Below are 21,538 nucleotides of genomic sequence, written 5' to 3'. Positions count from 1 at the left end.
AACACGACGTGACCGATATGTGTAACCGGTGGCACCCCATACCATCACGCTGGGTGATACGCCAGTGTGGCGATCACGAATACACGCTACCGATGTGCGTTCACCGCGATGTCCCCAAACACGGATGCGACCATCATGGATTCATCCGAAAAAATGAGTTTTGCCATTCGTGCACCCAGGTTCGTCGTTGAGTACACCATCGCATACGCTCCTGTCTGTGATGCAGCGGTAAGGGTAACCGCAGCCATGGTCTCCGAGCTGATAGTCCATGCTGCTGCAAACGTCGTCGAACTGTTCGTACAGATGGTTGTTGTCTTGCAAACGTCCCCATCTGTTGACTTAGGGATCGAGACGTGGCGGCACGATCCGTTACAGCGATGCGGATAATATGCCTTTTATCTCGACTGCTAGTGATACGAGGTCGTTGGGATCAAGCACGGCGTTCCGTATTACCCTTCTGAACCCACCGATTCCATATTCTGCTAACAGTCATTGGATCTCGACCAACACGAGCAGCAATGTCAATATAAGATAAACGGCAATAGCGATAGGCTACATTCTGACCTTTATCAAAGTCGGAAATGTGATGGTACGCATGTCTCCTCCTTACACGAGGCATCACAACAACGTTTCACCTGGCAACGCCGGTCAACTGCTGTTTTTGTATGAGAAATCGATTGGAAACTTTCCTCACGTCTGCACGTGGTAGGTGTCGCCACCGGCGCCAACCTTGTGTGAATGCTCTGAAAAGATAATCATTTGCATATCACAGCATCTTCTTACTGTCGGTTACATTTCATGTCTGTAGCACGTCATCTTCGTGGTGTAACAATTTTAATGGCCAGTAGTGTATATCCATTCTCATTTAAGGAGTTCACGAAGAATACTATGCCCTTCTCCAACTTGAGATCTGTGGGTAGTAATTCAGTAATCTAGATTCATTCAAAAGAAACACGAAGAAGCCCAACCACTCTTATTTAGGCTTTTCGTGATTGCCCCAAATCGTTCTAGGCAGTTATCTTCGAAAGGGCCGGTAGATTTCCTTACCTGTCCTTGAAACTATCAGAGATTGTCGACGAGACTTGATAAACACTAATCTTCCTTCTTTACTTTTTTTTAAGCAGTCACTGGTTGTGTATTGCATACTCCTTCGTGTTTTACTGTTAGTGAACCGGTGTTGGTGGTTCACGCGACTGTGCTACTTTCTGATTTACAGCAATGACAGACACGGGCAAGTACTTTGCTATCACGGCTGAGGAGGTGGCGTACGTCAGGAAGCAGCTGGGCACCAACGAGGAGGACATCAAGACGGCTGTGACGTCACTGCGAGAGTGGCTCAGGTTGCAGCCACACTTACCTGACGCCGTAGGTCAGTACCCATGAGGTCGTACGTGATGCCTTCGTAATGTACGTACCGTCATCGTAGCTGATGTAACTACTCAGATGTAATGCCTTTGTTCATGCAAATATTATTTCTCCCTTCCATTTCCATATCTGGAACAGCACTGATTTACAATAGTTTTATTGACCTTCCCTCCATGTTTCTTCACATTTTACAAGTGTAAACGTAACTGAACTGTAATTGATGTGAACGAAGTTTCCAGAATGAAATATTCACTCTGCAGCGTAGTGAGTATGCGCTAATATGAAACTTCCCGGCAGATTAAAGATGTCTAATAAAGTTTTTTGTTGTTAACTATGGAAAAGAAGGATATAGTTTCATGCACAGAAACTATGTTCGTTTCAAATTTACTTCTGTGTTACTACATCACCGTCTCCATTTTAGTTTACGAGAAATATTGAGTTACGGTCTTGAGCTTTGCATTTTATACCCAAACCTTATGTTTCCATTTCCTTTGGTTATCTGTTCAATGACTGAGAATGCTCTAATGTGCTATTGCTCAATTTTATCTTCTGTTATGCGTACTACGTTTAGCAGCAACTCCTATGTAGAACACAGTATTCTGATTTTGAGTCCATATAACCAACTTAATGACTCATATATCAGCCAAAACTAAAAAAAATTACATCGTTTCTTAATAGTTCTAGTGTCGGAAGTTTTGCATGGCAAAACTTCTGCCGATCTGATAATAAATGATAGACGCATTACACTTGACCCAGTGTATTGAGTGTTGCTAAGTACATTTAGTCAAGGGTTTTTCGCATTTTGTATTTATTTGTTGCTTCAATAAGACATGACACGTGGACGAAATCATTCCGTTACTTAAGGCCATAAATTTGAGTGCATTAGGCTAACTGTGATGAGCTATATTCCTTCCATATGAGCGCTTACGTGTTCTGTTTCCTGTGTCGTTAATGTCCTTGCTCATATTGGCTATCGCATAATCTGTGTTCCAGACGACTCCCTCATCGAGCGCATGTACATCAACTGCAAGTGCAGCATGGAGAGGGTCAAACTGGGATTAGACGCTTATTTTTCCCTGAAAAACAGAATTCCCGAGTTTCTAATGAGCAGAGATGCAAGAGGAACCGACATCCAGTTTGCAATGGAGCACATGTGAGTCCCGACTTGTCTTCATCAGTTTAATTTCATGATTTAGTTATTACTAATTGATTCAGGAATTTTTTGCTCTTTACTGGAATGGATTTATAATACTACAGAGAACTTGTGCCAATGTTTAGACTGTAATCATGTGTAAGGGTATGTTATGTTGTAAATTCTCAACGAAATCATGATATTACACTTTTGTCGAGAGCAGTAAAGTCTTTTGTACAACCAAAACAGTTAAAATCAAATGAAAAATGAGTTCTACATTTTATATACAGTTCAGCCTTCTAATTCGTCGGATTTTTTAAATGTGTATTTCGGTGTCAGTGTTCGGTAGTTTGGTTAGGTTGCTTGAAATGGTGCGCACATTTAAAAACTCGTAGAGAGAAACAAGTATTTTTAAAGTGTAATCGTATTATCCGTTCAACACAGATAAGTAGTAACGAATACTTTACTGCCGTGACGTAGAATTTACACTGTTTACGTGCCTCTAAATATCTTAATACGGCCAGCGCCTCCTCCTTCGTTCGTACATTTATTCTTCACCATTGTTGACAGCTCACGCTCACTTTTTAGGCTCACTCAGTTTGTATGATGGTCCGAGTCACAGTCTTATCCCACCAAGAAATTTCAGAAGAGTGCACAGTACACTGTGGCCGAAGGATTCGCTCTGGAAGCGTACTTCGTTGTTTGTTGCCGAATGAGGTGGCGCAGCGGTTAGCACACTGCACTCCCATTCGGGAGGACGACGCCTCAAACCCGTGTCCGGTTTCCAGACTTAAGTTTTCCGTTATTTCCCTAAATCGTTCCAGCCAATAGTCGCGATGGTTCCTTTTAAAGGCGCCGGCCGATTTTCCTCACTATCCTTGACACAATCCTAGCGTATGCTACGTCTATATTGACTTCGATGCCGACAGGACGTCAAACCCAGTCTTCATTCCTTGTTTGTTGCTGTATTTCGTAAACTGTAACTTCATGTTGACTGCATGTATTATCCTCTTTCCCGTATGCATGTATTAATAGGAGTATAATGTCTCCTACAGCAAAATGATGACGATGCCACGACTCACAAAGGACGCGTACCGCGTCCACGTCATCACCGCAGTGGACGAAGACTCAATGAATATAATTTGGGCCCCATATGGTAAGATCCTGTCCATTGCTATGGAAGTTATGTTCGTCGAGGACTATTCTATTGGAGATATGTGCATCATCGACATGGCGAACGTAAATGCTGGGCACGTAGTCCGGGCGGACATCAGCATCATCCGCAATCTCGAACTCTGCTACAAGGTAATTTCAGTAGCCTATTACATTCATACCTAACAGACTGAAAGTGTAATATGTATGGAACTTTCGGGCCTTAAAACCGTTTACCAGACTGTAAATCGAACGCAGGTATAAAGGATCATGTATGTTCACCAAATAAGTTTGATGCCCAGCAGAAATATAGCAGTAAGCGAACCTCCTGCCACAGAAATTAGTTACTATATTAAGGTGCGCGCTTGCACTTGCAACTGTATGATCAGAGTGCAAAGTATAACTACAACAGCCGGCCGGTGTGGCCGAGCGGTTCTAGGCGCTACAGTTTGGAACCGCTACGGTCGAAGGTTCGAATCCTGCTTCGGGCATGGATGTGTGTGATGTCCTTAGGTTAGTTAGGTTTAATTAGCTCTAAGTTCTAGTGGACTGATGACCTCAGATGTTAAGTCCCATAGTGCTCAGAGCCATTTTAACCTTTTATAACTACAACAAAAAGAATGAAACACACTGAATAACAAATAACAACCATTTATTAAAGTAATATGTACACAAACAAATATTCGGCGCCAGTTCGAGGGGACGGTGTGGCAGTGATGTAAAAGTTCAGAACACAAGTCTCAGACTCGCTCAGTGGATGATGGCTCTCCAATCTAATTGTAGTTTAGCCTCTACTGGTGTTGCTGGCAGCAGGCTCAGTTAATGGATACATTTCTCGACACTTGGTGATGATTGCAAAAATATGACGATACTTCTTCATAACTGCTGGTGACTCGCTGATGGCTTAATTAGAACTGTGTGCCAAATGGAACTGGAGTTGAAACTTCCTGGCAGATTTAAACTGTGTGCCCGACCGAGACTCGAACTCGGGATCTTTGCCTTTCGCGGGCAAGTGCTCTACCATCTGAGCTACAGAAGCACGACTCACACCCGGTACTCACAGCTTTACTTCTGCCAGTATCTCATCTCCTACCTTCCTAACTTTACAGAAGCTCTCCTGCGAACCTTGCAGAACTAGCACTGCTGAAAGAAAGGATTCTGCGGAGACATGGCTTAGCCACAGCCTGGGGGATGTTTCCAGAATGAGATTTCCACTCTGCAGCGGAGTGTTCGCTGATATGAAACTTCCTGGCAGATTAAAACTGTGTGCCCGACCGAGACTCGAACTCGGGACCTTTGCCTTTCGCGGGCAAGTGCTCTACCATCTGAGCTACCGAATCACGACTCACACCCGGTACTCACAGCTTTACTTCTGCCAGTATCTCGTCTCCTACCTTCCAGACTTTACAGAAACTTTCCTGCGAACCTTGCAGAACTAGCACTCCTGAAAGAAAGGATACTGCGGAGACATGGCTTAGCCACAGCCTGGGGGATGTTTCCAGAACACAGTTTTAATCTGCCAGGTAGTTTCATATCAGCGCACACTCCACTGCAGAGTGGAAATCTCATTCTGGAACTGGAGTTGTTGGCAACTGAAAAGATGACTAATCTTTCTCGATCCATTATGGATCGTGGGACGACGGCTGGCATGAACTTCTTGATGCAATAATTTACCAACAGCTGTATGTGTTGTAGAAATTTATTTTATTTTATGAACTTCTATGTGCTACCAGTTTTGGCATTACATTGATGCCCTCTTCATACACCACTCGTCATAGTCGTAAAATCGCTATACATGTAAGGAGCCATATAGCTGTATCCGTGAATCAATCGTCCTGCAACAGCTCTTGGTGGCCTGGCGACACAGTCTGATAGCACATAGAAGTTCATAAAATAAAATAAATTTCTACAATACATACGGCTGTTGGTAAATTATTACATCAAGGAGAAATGATGACTGGCCGAGGGAAGCAGTGCAGCTGCTTAAATCTGCGGACTCCAAATGAAAGAAATACCCTGAATAACATAATTTTAGGGTCACTTTTTCCAAACCCCATAATTGTGTCCCATTTAAACGAAGAATTTTGGAACACTAAAATCATCCTCTTTACTGACACAAAAGTGTGGTGATCTGGGACGTCACATTTGGGCTCGACGAGTCGTTAAACCAGAAGTGTCGACATCTACTGCAAAACGGACAGAGCTCAAAGGTTCACGAGAGGTGTAAGACTACGCTGCTGCTCTTGCCCCTACTACTGTGGATATGAAATCGGAAGGGTGTCAGGAGGTTGTCTGCCTGCAGGCGCCTAGGACTCAGTCAGAGTTTGCATGTCTATTGGTATATCTATAAAGTGCTCAACAAAGGTGTACTATTGGCAGCGAGGGTGTTGCCGAGTTGAGGGGTCTAAGAGGGATCCTTTGCCATTTTATTTATACATATGTGAAGTTCACACATCTCTGTGATCATGTCACAGGAGGAAGCGAAACAGGCGGGCTGAAAAGCCATAAGCACACTCTGCTGCTTTGGATCACATATATAATCCACCGAATGGTTTTGAACAGTCCCTTGTGGCTCCACCCAGCACACAAGACCAGAAATTGCAGTAACAGTACAAACCAAAAGGATGGTGTGATGTTCAGTGAGGTTTCATCTTGGATGTCCTTAGAGAAGGACTGAATTGTTTGGGTGGGGGGGGGGGTGGAGGAGTGCCAAAGTTTTCCAATAATGTCATTCTGTTGCCCATTGTCCAATAAGCGAAATTATGTGATCATGCCACACACATTTCACTCATTCCAGCAGTCATTTGCTTAGAATTCCCATTTTCGATTAAATGGTTTACGATTGCGCAATTTGGATCGCCACTCAGTAAATGATCTGTGGAATTTACGCTGGGAGCTCTGTAACATTCTGTTTGTGGGCGATGTGTTTATATGGGGTGGGCAAACTAAGCCTGTCCCAAAAATATTTCATGCACTTCAAGGCAGGTAACCCAATTTAGATCATCCTTGCCTATGACAGATGATGTAACTTGGGTTGCCTATCTTAAGGTGCACTAAATATTTTCCAGGCCGTTTCTACTCATATTTTGCCCGTCTTGTATACGGAGGAAGTGTGTAGGAAAAAGTTGGTATCAGAGAATCGACACTTAGTGCAGAGGATCACAACTGACTGTATTCAAGCATGAATTAATAGATGGATAATTTCATAGTTTCCTTTTCGTTTGTAATCACTATTTGCATTGATCCAGCTGAACTCCATCTACTATAAAAGGCAGTATAAATGATATTTAAAAATAAAGATAACTACTTTGTCATGAATCACAAAAATAAATTTGAAATCTTTGTTTAGCCTTATTCTAGCGTTGAAGGCTTCCTGCAGTGTATATTTATGAGATGACAATGATTTAATATGATGATAGTTATTAATTCATTATTAATTTCAACTAAAGCTTTTTACTCGTGTTCAATTGCTTGGGTCGAGGAAACGTGTTACCCTGTAACATCTGCACTAGCACTAACAGCCTAACACAACATGTAAACCAACTTAAACTTTACGACCTATGCAGATCACCACGTATCAGGTTTGAAGTACCAGTGAAGGTGTGTCTTGTGTTCCAGTAAACGTTAGTATTATGTGGCGTTTATACAAAAACTGAGCATTTATATGGGATACTCTCACAAATATTCGCATGTATCTTTAGAGTGTCATGTGTCAAAGAAATCAGAAAATTATGTATACAGTTAAAGTGTTATCACAGTTTTGTTGCATGTAGTCGAAATCTAACTGAATCATTAGGTTAATTTAAGTCCAAAGGACAATTACGCCTGCAATAGGGGGACAGTTACCCTTTTTATACACAACTGGTCTTCAAAACAAGGAAGATAGCGGATAATTTCAATTGTATCACAAGGGCATAGAGAATGCCAAAGACGAGCATAGCATGTTGTCCTAGATTCATAGAGAGAAAGAGGTTGTTGTTGTGTTACACCTCGCCTACTCCCCAGTTCCTCACGTCTGACGAGCGAATTATAAGAGAATTCTCCAACCGTGTCAGCTTGCCAATACCTGACTGGCCTTGCCCACCAATTACAGGAAACTGCCCCTACGCTCCTGGCAAATCACTTAGCTTTTCTAACGGTCGAATAATTACTGGTTGAAAGGCCAAAAATTGCTCTTGTACAAATGTAATGTTGAAGTAACTTCCACCTCACTGTCGTCGGAGTGTTTTTCCTTTTGTTGTTGTTGGTGTCGGTGTTCGGACTGGATTGATGCGGCCCAGCAACCTCTTCATTCCCGAGTAGTACATGCAACAAAAGTCGGCAGTAATTATTTTCTCTGTCTTCTTCTACAGTCATTCACTCTCAATTCACTCTAACCATGGAAGTCATTCTCTTAACTCATGTTCTGTCATCCTGCCCCTCTTCTTGTCAGTGTATTCCGAATGTTCCTTTCTTCGCTGAGTCTGCGGTGCACCTTCTCATTTCCCATCCTAGTAGTTTATTTTTTAACAACCTTCTGTAGCACCACATCAGAGAAGTTTCAGTTTAGTCGTTTTCCTGTTTTCCTACAGTCCTTGATGCGACACAATGAGATGTTCCAATCGTACATTTCCAGACATTTCTTCTTCAAAATGAGGTTTTTGTTTGATACTAATAGATTTGGTCAGGAGTTCTCTGTCTGAGGTAGTTTGCTTCTTTTTTGTACACCTTGTTTAGTTCGTCATACGTTATAGTGCTCCAAAGGTAGGAGAATTTCTTAACTTCGTTTACTTCTTGATCCTCAAGTCTGGTGTTACGTTTTTTGCTAATCTCAAATCTGCTACTCCTCATTATTTTCGTATTCTGTTTACTATCAATCCATACTCAGTACTCATGAGACTGTTCATTCCATTCAACACGTCCTGTAATTCTACCTCAGATTCAGGATAACAATATAATCAGCGAATCTTAACACTGACATCCTTTCACCCTGAGTTTTAGCTCCACGTCTGAACTTTTCTTTGATTCCTATCACTGCCTGTTCGGTGTATGGATTAAACAGTGGCGGCAACAGACAGCATCCCTGTCTTACAGACTTTAACACTAACATTTAGTTCTTGATCTACCATTCTTATCGTTCATCTTGGCGCACATATAGTATTTTACTCCTATTTGCTATTGATTACTCTTTTTTTTCAAATTGGCAAACATCTTGCAACATTCCGCACCGTCAACAAATAGTTTCTCTAGGTCCATAAAATCAATGGAAGTGTCTTGATTTTTCTTAAGTTATGTTTCCGTTATCAAGCGGAGCTTCAGAACTGACTCTCAGGAAACTGTACCTTTCCTAAAGCCAGTTCCTTAATATTGTTTTCTGTTCTTCTGTATGTTATTCTTATCAGTAACTTTAATGCACGTTCTGTTAAACTGATTGTGTGATAGTTCTCGCACACGCCTGACCATGCAATTCTCGGGATTGTGTGGCCGATATTTGTCCGAAAGTTTGATGCTGTGTCTCCAGTTCGTAGGCTGCACAAACCAGCTTCTATCATCGTTTGACTGTCACCTGCTTCACAAAAAAAATAATTACGTAAATTTATTTTTTCGAGCTGATATTTATAACTTTATGCCTACATCGTGCATGTCGGGGGAAGATAATGGCGTAAATGGTTCTCTTGCCTCTCTTGTATTGCGAGTTTACAGTTAATATCACAGGATAAGAAGTTAGTATCTTCTTAAGTCCAAGGTATTTACTGTACGATGGTTGACTACATGTTTCAACATTTAACTCTTGTAAAATTATTCCTTGACGACGCTCTCGTCAACGTACAGCGTTCTTCCCTTTACCAATCGTCGAGTCCTCATTACTTACATGCCTAGCACAGATGACAGACAGTACTCGTCAGATCACTATCTCCTTGTATCTGCACAAGCCTTTTATCATCACTTCTTCACTTCGACAATCAAAGATAATGTAGATCATGTTCCGACTTCGTAAGTAGCTACCGCTTTAATTTGTCTAATGATGCTTCTCTCCACGCTGCGTTGTCTATTTCTAGTCCCGTCCAATCTTTCGTCATCAAGTCTCCTGTTTCGTGGTTGTTCGAAATGATTTCGCCAACTGAGTTTGATTCCACGGTCATCACTCCGACCTTCGTCTTGTGAACAATGTCTGTTTCTTGCATCAAGTCCCCAGCTCGTCGTCTCCCAGTCGCGTTCTTGCTTCCCGAACACGTGGTCCCGGATTCGACTCCCGGCGGGGTCAGGGATTTCCACCAGCCTCGAGATGAATGGGTATTTGTGTTGTCCTCATCATTTCATCATCATTGATGAAAGTCGTGCGACTGGACTGAGTAAAGGCTGGGAATTCGTACGGGCGTAGATAACCGCGCAGTTGAGCCCCCACAAACCAAACATCATCATCTTGTATCAACTTGTGAATCTTTTGACTGTAACAAATTCTGTAGTTTTGTCTTCTTTTTATATTTTTCATTGTGAACTGTTCGCATGTTCTCAATTTCCCCTCTTTCGTAGTTGTGATCAACGTTTTTGACGTATACAGTTTTATAAAATGTTAATTTTATCTTAGCAGAGGTGTTTCTTGGCGTAATCATATCTTTAAACTACAATTGCTTCATCATGCATCTTCATTCTACATATACATCTACATGAATGCTCTGCAATTCACACTCAAGTACCTGGTACACCGTTCATCAAACAACTTTCACACTATTTCTCTACTGTTCCACCCTCTAACAGCGCGCGAGAGAAACGAACATAATTATCATTCAGTGAGAGCTCTGATTTCTATTATTTTATTACAATGATCATTTCTTCCTATGTAGGTGGGTAAAAAAAATATTTTCGCATTTTGGAGGAAAATATTGGGTATTGAAATTTTGTGACAAAGTTTTCGACCCAACGAAAACCCCTTTGTTTTAATGATTGTCATCCGAACTCGCATATTATATTCGTCACGCTCTCTTCCTTATTTCGCCATAGTAAAAAACAGCTGTCATTTTTTGAAATTCTTAGGTGTTCTCCAGCAGTCCAGTCTGTCAAAGATCCCATACTGGACCGAAATACACTTGCAGAGGACGGACAGGCGTTGTGTAGGCAGTCTCCTTAGTAGAGCTGTCGCATCTTCTAAGTGTTGTGCTAATAAAACGCAGTCTTTGGTTTGCCTTCCACACAACATTGTCTATTAAATCGATTCAATTTAAGTTGTTCCCAACTGTAGTTCCTAGTTATCTGGTTGAACTGAAAGCCTTCAGATTTGTGTGATTTATTGTGTAACCGAAAAGTAGCAGATTCCGTTTAGTACTCAGTGTATGATCTCATGTTTTTCATTATTAAGGGTCAATTTCCATTTTTCGCGCCATATAGATGTCTTGCCTAAATCCATCCTTTGATATAATTTTAGACTTTTCTTCCTTGTCAAATATTTCCCCTAATACTTGAATTTTCTGATATGGGTAACCTTACCAACGCAGTTTGTTTTTCCAGTATTGTCTGTCATTGTAGATAACTTCATCACCTCCGTCTTTGCCCTACTAATATTGAGACCAACCAACAATGCATTCCCTCAACTCCCTGACCATTTCTTCTGTATCTCATTTATTTTTAGCTGTAACTAGTACATCATATGTGTAAACTATTTACTGCATCCACTCAGTAGCAATCCTTGAAACTATTTTTGTCTATCTACCTCCTTAATATGTTTCTACAAAACTAGTTAAAATTATCATTCCTGGCAGTCGAATTACCTGTAATGCGTCTGTGACTCTTCTCCTGAAACTAACTTTCAGCTTAGTACGCTTCGTACGTATTTCCTCGTCGCCTTGGTTGTATTTTCACTACGTACAGTAGAATGTGTAAGTTTTGTCATTGCATGTTATCCGCTGCGAAGAGGTATTCATCACAACACTGGAGTTTTTGCGTATTACTAGTTTAATCATTAAAACCTTGAACTCAAGAGAATTTTAGCTTTTTACTACTTATGTTAACGTTCAAATTCGGTTTTTCTATTTATTCGTAACTAAAAAGCATTCTTTTATATCATATTAAGGTTAAGACTTCAGCCTTCAAAAGGCTTTGTGCACTGATTAATAAATCTGATATGTATAGACTGCCTACTGCCGAAGGCTGAAAGGACTTCACTTCGTGAATGCATCCAAGATTATGGATTCAGCCATGAAAATTGTTAAGATGGCGCTGTCTGAGAAGTTGCAAAAGAGGGTAAGTCATATATATCCATATTTGTTTTCTACTTCTGCTTAATATAAGAGAATGTCTTTGGATCAATCCGTAGAAATTCTAACAATTTACATTCGGGCTGCGCACAGATTTTTCTCTATGTTTAGCCTCATGACTCACACGCAGCACTGCAAGTTACAATATTTCATTTTACAATATACGATATACAGAGTTGTATTAAGCTACCGTGTCCAAGTAAATAACTACGCAATACGACTGCGTGAAAGCTGCGTCGATTTATCGCTTGCGATGAAATACTTATGTTTAGAAATTATTTCCAAATAGTGTCAGTCTAGGAAATCTCGTAAGCTTAACAAATTAATGATAACAACACACATGCAGATACAATCCCAACAGTCGGTAGAGAGACCGATAACTAGAAAACAAAAAAATCCAGATAAATTACCGCACTGGCGCAGGATCTGAGACTGTAAAATGTTTACTTATCCAGAAACATTCCTAGCAGAAAATGTATCACACCTATCAGGAAAATTAAAGTCGAGTGAAGAACAGTATTTTTAAAAACATTTTTAAATTTCATAATTTCCCGGCGCCGTTTCACATCTTTATATAATATGACTAGTTTCGATCGCCCTGGATCATATTCAGATCTGAAAATAAAGTAAAGCTGAATATGTATTAGCGATTATTTGACAAAATGTAGCCAAACATTGTACATAGTTCTTTAATCTATCTATGTAGTTGCATCAGCAACCCGAAACGTCTGTATCGGAAGTACACACCAGGATACTGTTTTACGCCAAACTGTGGTCCATGTTTTAAGTCGGTAACTGATAGAATGACGGGAGAGGGGCAAAAGTGCAAAGTAGGAGGGGAGAAAACGTGGGAGAGGGGGATTGGGGGAGGGGTAGAAATTCAGGAAGGGGGAGTGGGAGGGATGTTATGAGCATACTGTATTTACATCCGGTAAAAAATTGTAGAAACTCATGTAAAAAGTCAAAATCTTAACCAAAAATAATTACAAAGTAAAATTATGTAACATTTTTGTTGAAATATTAAGAGTGTTGAACAATAGAGAGGGGTGTTATGAGCATACCCCGATTTATATCTGATAAAACATTGTAGTAATCGGCATAAAAAGAGAGAGCATTACTCTAAATCTTAAAAGATTAAATTATGTCAAAGTTATAGCTAAGATATTAAGACTGTGGAAACAATGGGGAAGGACGTCATGAAGAATTTACAATTTGTAAAACACTCTAGTTACTAGGATAAGAAAAGGACGACTTACACTGAAATTGTAATGAGTAAAACAGTTGAGAGCTGTTCTTAAAATATTAATAGTTTAGAACAATGGATGTGTAAACTGTAAAACGTAATTAGTAAAATCATAAAATTACAATCACGTGAAGTAAATTAAATTCAACTTTCTTAATGTAATAAAAGTGTAAAATATAAGAAGCATGAAAATATAAAATGTCAATTAAGTATGACTCTCACACCCTCTTTCCTATAATTTGTGTTGCTTTTCACAGTTTCACTTTCAAACTTTTGTAATACATTTTATAATTCTATAATCTTTATCGTGGTCACCACACAGCTGACGTATTTAGATGATTGATGGGGTCTTTTTATTAATAATTATATTTTTATACTATCCTGCAAAACTGTATCACCCGATGTTATTCCCATAAAAGGTGTCAGAACTATCTGCAACAGCAAATGGTTCAGATGGCTCTGAGCACTATGGGACTTAACATCTGAATTCATCAGTCCCCTTGAACTTTGAACTACTTAAACCTAACTAACCTAAGGACATCACACGCATCCATGCCCGAGGCAGGATTCGAACCTGCGACCGTAGCGGTCGGGCGGTTCCAGACTGTAGTGCCTAGAAGCGCTCGGCCGGCTACAACAGCAAATGAAACGTAACAAACATCATACCCATAGTTAGCTAACAAAGCGTAAGGTAGTCATTGAGTAGTGAATTCGGCTGCACATGGAATACCTGAAGAACCTCGTGGAGTCCATTACCCAGCGAACTGCTACCGTTATGAAGACTTGATGCTGTTATAGACAGTGTTAGATGCTTGGAATGATTTCTGTTGCGAATTTGTAGTCCCGGTTTGTGTATATGTTGGGTTTTCGATAGCACACTGAAAAGGAACGAGTTAGCACGTAAATATCATTGATGGCACTTAATTAGCACTGGTGGCAGCTAATGACATCTACCGGATACTTTCAGGTCGAATTTGTTGTGCATATTACGAGTGTGACGTACTAGGGAAGTCTTGTTTTTGTAATAAACCATTGGACTTCTAACTGATCTACGCCAGGGGACTGATCACGTCAGAAGTTAAGTCCCATAGTGCTCAGAGCCATTTGAACCATATGAACTAACATACACATAGAATATTAGGTTTACCAGACTCTTGTAGAGTAATGTCACATATTTTTCTATTGACGGGATATGAGAAACAACATCCGCTTAGCTTAGTTTCCGCAATAAATCCTTAAAATGATGTCACACAACGTCTTAAGTGGATAATTTATTGCTGCTACTAATGTGTTATTCAGGACACTGTCATTATTTTCATATCTTTTTTCAATAGTATATATTCGTGTTCATTCATTTCAATTTCAAGAGATGTTCGTACATTCAGGTGGTTCATGGCTGTGTGGCAATGTCTCAGTGGTATACTAGAAAGTTTTTGGACTGTTTTATGCCATACTGCGTGTTTGTTGCAGGTGTTCGTGCACCTTCCAGGATCGACATCTCTGTTCGATCATGTGCAGCGTGACTGCTTACCAGACGAGCTGGGAGGCACTGCTGGACCAGTTGACAAACTAGCTTGTAAGAAACTCCTCTAACTGTTCAGCAAATTCGTCAGCGGCTGCCTAACAACTGTATTTAAAAACCACCTGCTGCTTACTTTAATTATTTCAGCTAATCCTGAAATAGTTTCAGATTACGAAACACAGTACATAAGGGTTTTGGATTTCTTATGCAACAAAATATTCCCTGCCCTGGTCTCTAATATCCCATATAATACATGTAAAAGTAAAGGAGGCATTATTTTTATTTTTGCACAACGCAGAAAATATCATTTTACGCAGCGCACCTCACAGAACATCTACAGCATAGTTGCTGCGGATGGTGTGACACCTCCTTCTCCTAAAATTTAGGCGCGAAATTAATTAAATGTGGTTGAATACCAAGCGGTACGTTCAATAATAATTTAATTCTTACAGTTTGTCTCAGGCGGACAACTGAAATAAAAGGACTTAAATGAGAATCCCCTGGAAAAATTTTAGTTACTAGTAAAAATGCATAATGGAGGCATTAGATTTAGAATCTGATTGAATTAAAAAACGTGTATCTCCGCTACGGGCGCCTCTCGTAAAACAACTGAAATAAAACGATAAAGCAAAGGTTAAAAATTTGTCTCAGCTATACACAGTGATTTAAAAATTGCACACTACCTACCGACATTAAATACTGACACTACCACACGAATTTCACTCTACCTTTTATCAATGAACTAAAAGCCGAATATATTTTTTCAGTTATCGCAATACTGCAGGCACTGTACCTCGTAGACACAGCTGCGTAGCAGTCTTCAAAACACATTAATGTCAACTGCAAAAGTCCTCGCACAATGAGGAACCAGTCAGTCCAGAACGAAAGCAATTCAACGATGAGTATTACAACTTATTTTCCTTCCTTTTTCTGTGATAAAGGCGAGTCGTACTCCCCGTGCTTCTTAGGTCACTGTTCGGCGACTCCATTGCATTGTTATCCGTTTCCCCCGACGAGAAGCTGAGTGGCTGCCGAGACACGAACTGATATTTTTTCTACGTTATTAGTGAAAGGAGTCTTACCTCTACCATCATTCAGTAACAGTTTGGCAAACATTAGCCAAGTTTTAAGACTGAGATTAATGTTTTAGCGGAGAATAAAAAAAAAAAAAAACATTTGTAGCTGGACTTTTACAGTTGTATTAGGTCAACGAGACTATTTCCAAATTCGATATCACACGTCTTCGTTGCACATCAGTTCAGCATCTACTCCAAGACTCCAAAAGGCAAAATACATATAACTATTCAAGAACAATTACTGCAGCCCTCTGTTGGACAGCCGCATGATTGTTAGTTTGTATACGTCTGTATTTCTTGGTCTAGATCACAGAGAAGATTGAAGAACGACTGCGCTCCTTTACGAGCCACAAAAGCCTAGTAAAGAAATGAGAACTGAGAAACGCTGCTTCAAACAAGTATAAAGGTCAGCTTAAAGGTAATGCTTACGCAAATACAGCTCTACCACATATAGGCACTAAATAACGTATAAATCAGTGTGCAAAGAACTGTTATTTATCTATTTAATGTCTTACGTCAGGTCAAGATTTCACTCATGCAGTACCTTTCTTCCATCATAGTTGCTTAACAAATAACAATTGCGGTATGACAAGCAGTATTAGAATGATTTGAATGTTACAGTGGTAATGTAAGTAAATACACTGAAGAGCCAAAGGAACTGGTACAAGCTGTCTAATGTCGTGTATGGCCTCCGCGAGCACGTAGAAGAGCGGTAACACGACTTAAGTCTGAGGTAGTGCTGGAGGGAACTGACACCATGAATGCTGCAGGGCTGCCCATGAATCCGTAAGAGTACGAGGGGTAGAGACCTCTTCTGGACATCACGTTGCAAGGCATCCCAGATATGCTCAGTGATATTCATGGCTACGAAGTTCGGTGGTCAGCGGAAGTGTTTAGTCCTAGAGCCACTCTGTAGCAATTTTGGACACGTGGGGCGTCGCATTGTCCTGTTAAATGGTTCAAATGGCTCTGAGCACTACGGGACTGAACTTCTGAGGTCACCAGTCCCCTAGACTTAGAGCTACTTAAACCTAACTAACCTAAGGACATCACACCCATCCATGCCCGAGGCAGGATTCGAACCTGCGACCGTAGCAGCCGCGTGGTTCCAAACTGAAGCGTCTAGAAACGCTCTGTCACAGCGGCTGGCTTGTCCTGTCAGATTAGCCGAAGTTCGTCAGAATGCGCAGTGCACGTGAATGGACGCAGGTGATCATACAGGATGCTTACTTACGTGTCACCTATCAGAATCATTTCTAGAAGTATCAGTCGTCCAATATCACTTTAACTGCACACGCCCCACACTATTACAGAGTCTGTACCAGCTTGAACAGTCACCTGCTGACATGCATGGCTCATGGATTCATGAGGGTGTCTCCATACCCGTATAAGTGCATCCTCTCGATACAATTTGAAGCGAGACTCGTCCGACCAGGTAACATGTTTCCAGTCACCAACAGTGCAATGTCGATGTTGATGGGCTGAGGCGAGGCGTAAAGCTTTGTTTTGTGCAGTACTCAATGGTACACGAGTGGGCCTTCGGCTCCGAAAGCCCATATCGATGATGTTTCGGTGAATGGTTCTGACGCTGACAGTTGCTGATGGCCCAGCATTGAAATCTGCAGCAATTTTCGGAAGGGTTGCACTTCTGTAACGTTGAACGATTCTCGTCAGTCGTCGTTGGTTCCGTTTTGTAGGATCTTTCTCCGGCGCAGCGATGTCAGAGTTTTGATGTTTTACCTCATTCCTGATATTCACGGTACACTCCTGTAATGGACTTATAGAAAAAACCTAACTTCGTCCCTACCTGGGAGATGCTGTGTCCCATCACTCGTGCGCCGATTATAACACCACGTTCAAAATCACTTAAATCTTGATAACCTTCATTGTAGCAGTAGTAACCGATCTAACAACTGTGCCAGACACTTGTTGTCTTACATAGGCGTTGCCGACAGCACGCCGTCTTGTGCCTGTTTAAATATCTCTTATTTAAATACGCAAGCCTATACCAGTTTCTTTGGCGCTTTAGTGCAATACTGACTATGGACATAAAGTTGCTACTGGCAGTACTTGTCCTGCTGCTGCCTCAAATAACGATAATAATAATAATAATAATAATAATAATAATAATTACAGAGACAGATAAATAGAGGATTTATGGGTGTACAATATAGATGTTTTCTGATACAGCCAGTTCTGGGGAACGGAAAATTATGCGGGCTGCGCCAGCTAAGAATACTGGAAATGGGAAAGATCTGGGTGGAAAGAAAAATGTACAAGGGAATATACAACTAACGAATAGATTACGTTGTTAGATAGACTTACAAAATTCACATTGTTTATGTAGCACAAAGCACGGAAGTAACTTAAAAATGTTTTGCAGAGATTAGCCAGCACAGTGATAGTTAAGGACTGATAGTGGCAGCCACTGAAGTCCCGAGTAGTTGTGTACGTTCGAAAACTAAACTATTGTCCCTATTCCAGACCAGCTTATTACGGGAGCCAACCGTGAGTGGCTGCTGGAGAAGGACAAGTACACGTCAGACGAGAGCAGACGCCCCGCCGAGAACCGCTACGCCGACAACATCTACGGCATTGCAGGCTCATTTAAAAAATTGTCCGTGGACTGACACAACTCTTCTGTTACAGACAGAGATGAAAGTTTTGTACACATGTATATATTGTACAGTTTATTCTGTAGATATTATAATTAAAATTAAAATAAACGGTTTTCCTACAAATTTTGTAATTCTAGTTTTATTATTTATTGCTTTACTCACACTTAGATCTCATTTATATAACGAAATAGCATAAGGAACTCGACACGGCTACAACAGCTACGTCATTCAAGACCACGACAGGTGTTCAGTACAGCTCCCTTTTGGAGATTCCAACAGGCACAGTGACGATGTCATAGGCCCCATAGGCCCTTCCCGGTGCGTTTTGACAAAATGATAGTATTCGATATTATCGTACGTGCGATATTTGCAGACTTCTGTTGATGTGTAGGTTTTATTATACAAATTAACAGTACAAGATAATGTACGAGGAGCGTTCAGAAAGTAAGCTCCGATCGGTCGCGAAATGGAAACGACTATGAAAATCCGATAAAGCTTTGCACATATGTGTTGGGTAGTGTCTCTAGTATAACCCCAGTTAGCATCACGTCGCTCTTCTCATTTCTGAGCTCGCAGTGAGTGCGTAAAGATGTCTAGAAAATAGTGTCTGCCGCCAAGTACGAGGGCCTGGTGAGAAATTTCGCCTGAAGCTATGCAGCTAACATTACATAACTGTCGTGCTGTTTCTTCTTCGAGACAATTCTAAGCCGCATTCTGCAGGGGCAATGAAGATGCTCCTGCATCGTTTTCAAATGGAAAAGTGAGATTACCCACAATACAGTCCGCAATTGTCTCCCCCTGAGTTTCATCTCTGGTCACATGAACCGCTGTCTTTGAAGACAACATTTTGACACAGACAACGAGGTGTAGGCCAGCGTGGAGAATTGGCGGAAAGCACTGGCGGCTGCCTTCTATGATGAGGCTATTGAAAAGTTGGTACAACGCTATGACAAAAGTCTACGTCAGAACGGCGACTACGTAGAGAAGTAGCTGAAAGGTGTAGCTAATTGTTACAAGTAAAACATTTCTGATGTTCACTGTGGTTTCAATTTGGCAATCAATCGGAGCTTACTTTCTGAACAGGCCTCGTACAAGGTACGTAGAAAGTTCAATGAATGCTCACAGAAAATAAGAAAACAGAGGAGCAAATGAAATGCGTTTATTGGCCTTCAAAGTAATCAGCATTTGTTACAACACTCTTCTCCAGAAGAATGTCAGCTATTGCTTCTTGCAGAGTCACCAGAAGTCCCACGGCATGCAACGTCCACAAATGTTCCTGATCAATAGTGCCTACACTGTCTTTGCTTACCTTCAGCTGATCTGCAGTAATTCTCTCAAATATAGCCACCAATCATCCGACTCAACTATCCGCCACACACGTGTCATTGCAAAACGGAGGGCAAATTGGAGCAACACTTTAACATGAAGTTTTGCTTCAAATCTGGGGAAACAGCGACGCAGGGGGTATGCAACGTTAGTACAAGGGTGTGGTGTTGAAACAGTAGTAAAATATATATGTTTATGTGTTTAAAGGCTTTGGAGGTTAATAAAGACGATTATTCTCAGCAAACAATAAGGACATACACTTGCTTGAACGGAACCAACCTGTTTCGGCAATTTTATAAAGTTTTTCCTTGGTGGAGCGTAACGTCCGCTTGGAAGTGTCATCTCCCATATACAGCTACACCTACGGTTACAACTGTAAGATAGGAGAGTTGGCGTTCACTGTTTACCAGGGATGACCTCCAAAAATGGTTCAAATGGCTCTGAGCACTATGGGACTTAACTTCTGAGGTCATCAGTCCCCTAGAACTAAGAACTACTTAAACCTAACTAACCTAAGGACATCACACACATCCATGCCGGAGGCAGGATTCGAACATGCGACCGTAGCGATCGCGCGGTTCCAGACTGTAGCGCCTAGAACCACTCGGCCACTCCGATGACCTCCAATTATAGCGTAGACTGCATAGTTTTTATAAAGTATCAAATATGTGTCTACAGGCAATTTTACGCCGCTCCCCCCCCCCCCACCCCTTAGCTAAAGAACATGATATTATCAGGCTGGAGACAATACAGAATGGATCGGGTAATTGGTCCCTGCGCAACACTGTTTCCGTGTGTAAATGATGACGTGTATAATCCTTTTAACTACTTTATTGGGCCCATGAACACTGACATTGGACAGTTGATGACTCGAAACATGTTGCCTGGTGGACTGCGCGAATTGTCCAGAGATCAAGTAAGAATAAGACCGTATTCATCATGTTAAAAGTATATACTTTCAAAGAAGCGGAAATGATGTCATTGTAATTATACTTCAGTTTGGAAAATCGTAACGATCTTCGTCCAGCTTCCAGTTCACCAAATATGAATGATTTTCACAACCACGCTTTTGTACGTAACTAGTCATACACAAATTCGTATGATCATAATTTTCCGTTCTTCTTATAGGATTTTCAAAGTTTCACTTGATCGCCATATTGTACATCAAGTACACAGTAACCCCTTCACATCTGCGACTGCAATCTGAGAACGAGTAACGGACTCCCTGCAAAATTATGTGTCCCGTCGCATAGGGAGGAGACTGGTGGCTGCAGGACTAGGGAGTTACCGTACCACGCGTTGGCTGACTTTTTGAAGACAGTCTGTACAAATGGTGGCTTTTGGAGTGGTGTCGTGACTGGGGAACGTGGACTCCTGACGGACTGCTTCAAATAGTTTTCCGCGATGAGTCACGGAGCCAGTGCTCCGGGTGACCACCGTCAGCGAATGTGTAGGCAACCTTGGGAAAGGTCCCATTCATCGAAAGACTTGGAGAGGCACACCGTTGTTATTCCTCGCGTTATGATGTGGGGAGCCATCGGTTTCGACTCCAGGTCACGCCTGGTAGTGGTTGAGGGAACTCTGACGGTACAACGAAAAGTCACGGACATCCTAAGCCAGTGGTACCCAACTTATCTTAGACAGTTTCCCCTGAGCGCAGTCAGACGTTATCTAGTACCCCGATCTTTGCCCCGCCCCCCTCCTCCTCCTCCATATTAATACCAACCTCAGCACCTAAGGAAATTGTAGAATGGAATACTTCTATTTTTAAAATGATCAAAGGTAAATAATCTCTATTTTGTGCGTGTTTGGGGGAGGGGGGAGGGGAAGAGTCAATGGCGTAGAAAATCGTGGTGCATCGTAAGTACTACCC

At 41.3% G+C, this 21,538-nt stretch overlaps 1 protein-coding gene across 3 annotated transcripts in view; it reads left to right on the top strand.

The window, feature by feature from the left end:
• LOC126259253 (clavesin-1-like) overlaps nt 1-18,470 on the top strand; it is a 64,383-nt gene extending 45,913 nt beyond the window's left edge. For 2 of the 3 annotated variants that reach the window (XM_049955884.1, XM_049955883.1), the window contains 6 exons: nt 1,217-1,369; nt 2,359-2,518; nt 3,553-3,802; nt 11,756-11,866; nt 14,594-14,699; nt 18,206-18,470. In XM_049955884.1, coding sequence (XP_049811841.1) covers nt 1,219-1,369; nt 2,359-2,518; nt 3,553-3,802; nt 11,756-11,866; nt 14,594-14,699; nt 18,206-18,351 — 924 coding nt within the window. In that variant the 5' untranslated portion in view covers nt 1,217-1,218 and the 3' untranslated portion in view covers nt 18,352-18,470. The remainder of the gene's footprint in view (nt 1-1,216; nt 1,370-2,358; nt 2,519-3,552; nt 3,803-11,755; nt 11,867-14,593; nt 14,700-18,205) is intronic. The other variant, XM_049955885.1, reaches the window with a different exon arrangement.
• Nucleotides 18,471-21,538: the final 3,068 nt, after the last annotated feature.

The sequence above is a fragment of the Schistocerca nitens genome, chromosome 5 (assembly GCF_023898315.1).
Source record: "Schistocerca nitens isolate TAMUIC-IGC-003100 chromosome 5, iqSchNite1.1, whole genome shotgun sequence".
Taxonomy (NCBI): Eukaryota; Metazoa; Arthropoda; class Insecta; order Orthoptera; family Acrididae; genus Schistocerca; species Schistocerca nitens.
This window is presented reverse-complemented; position numbering and strand designations above follow the sequence as displayed.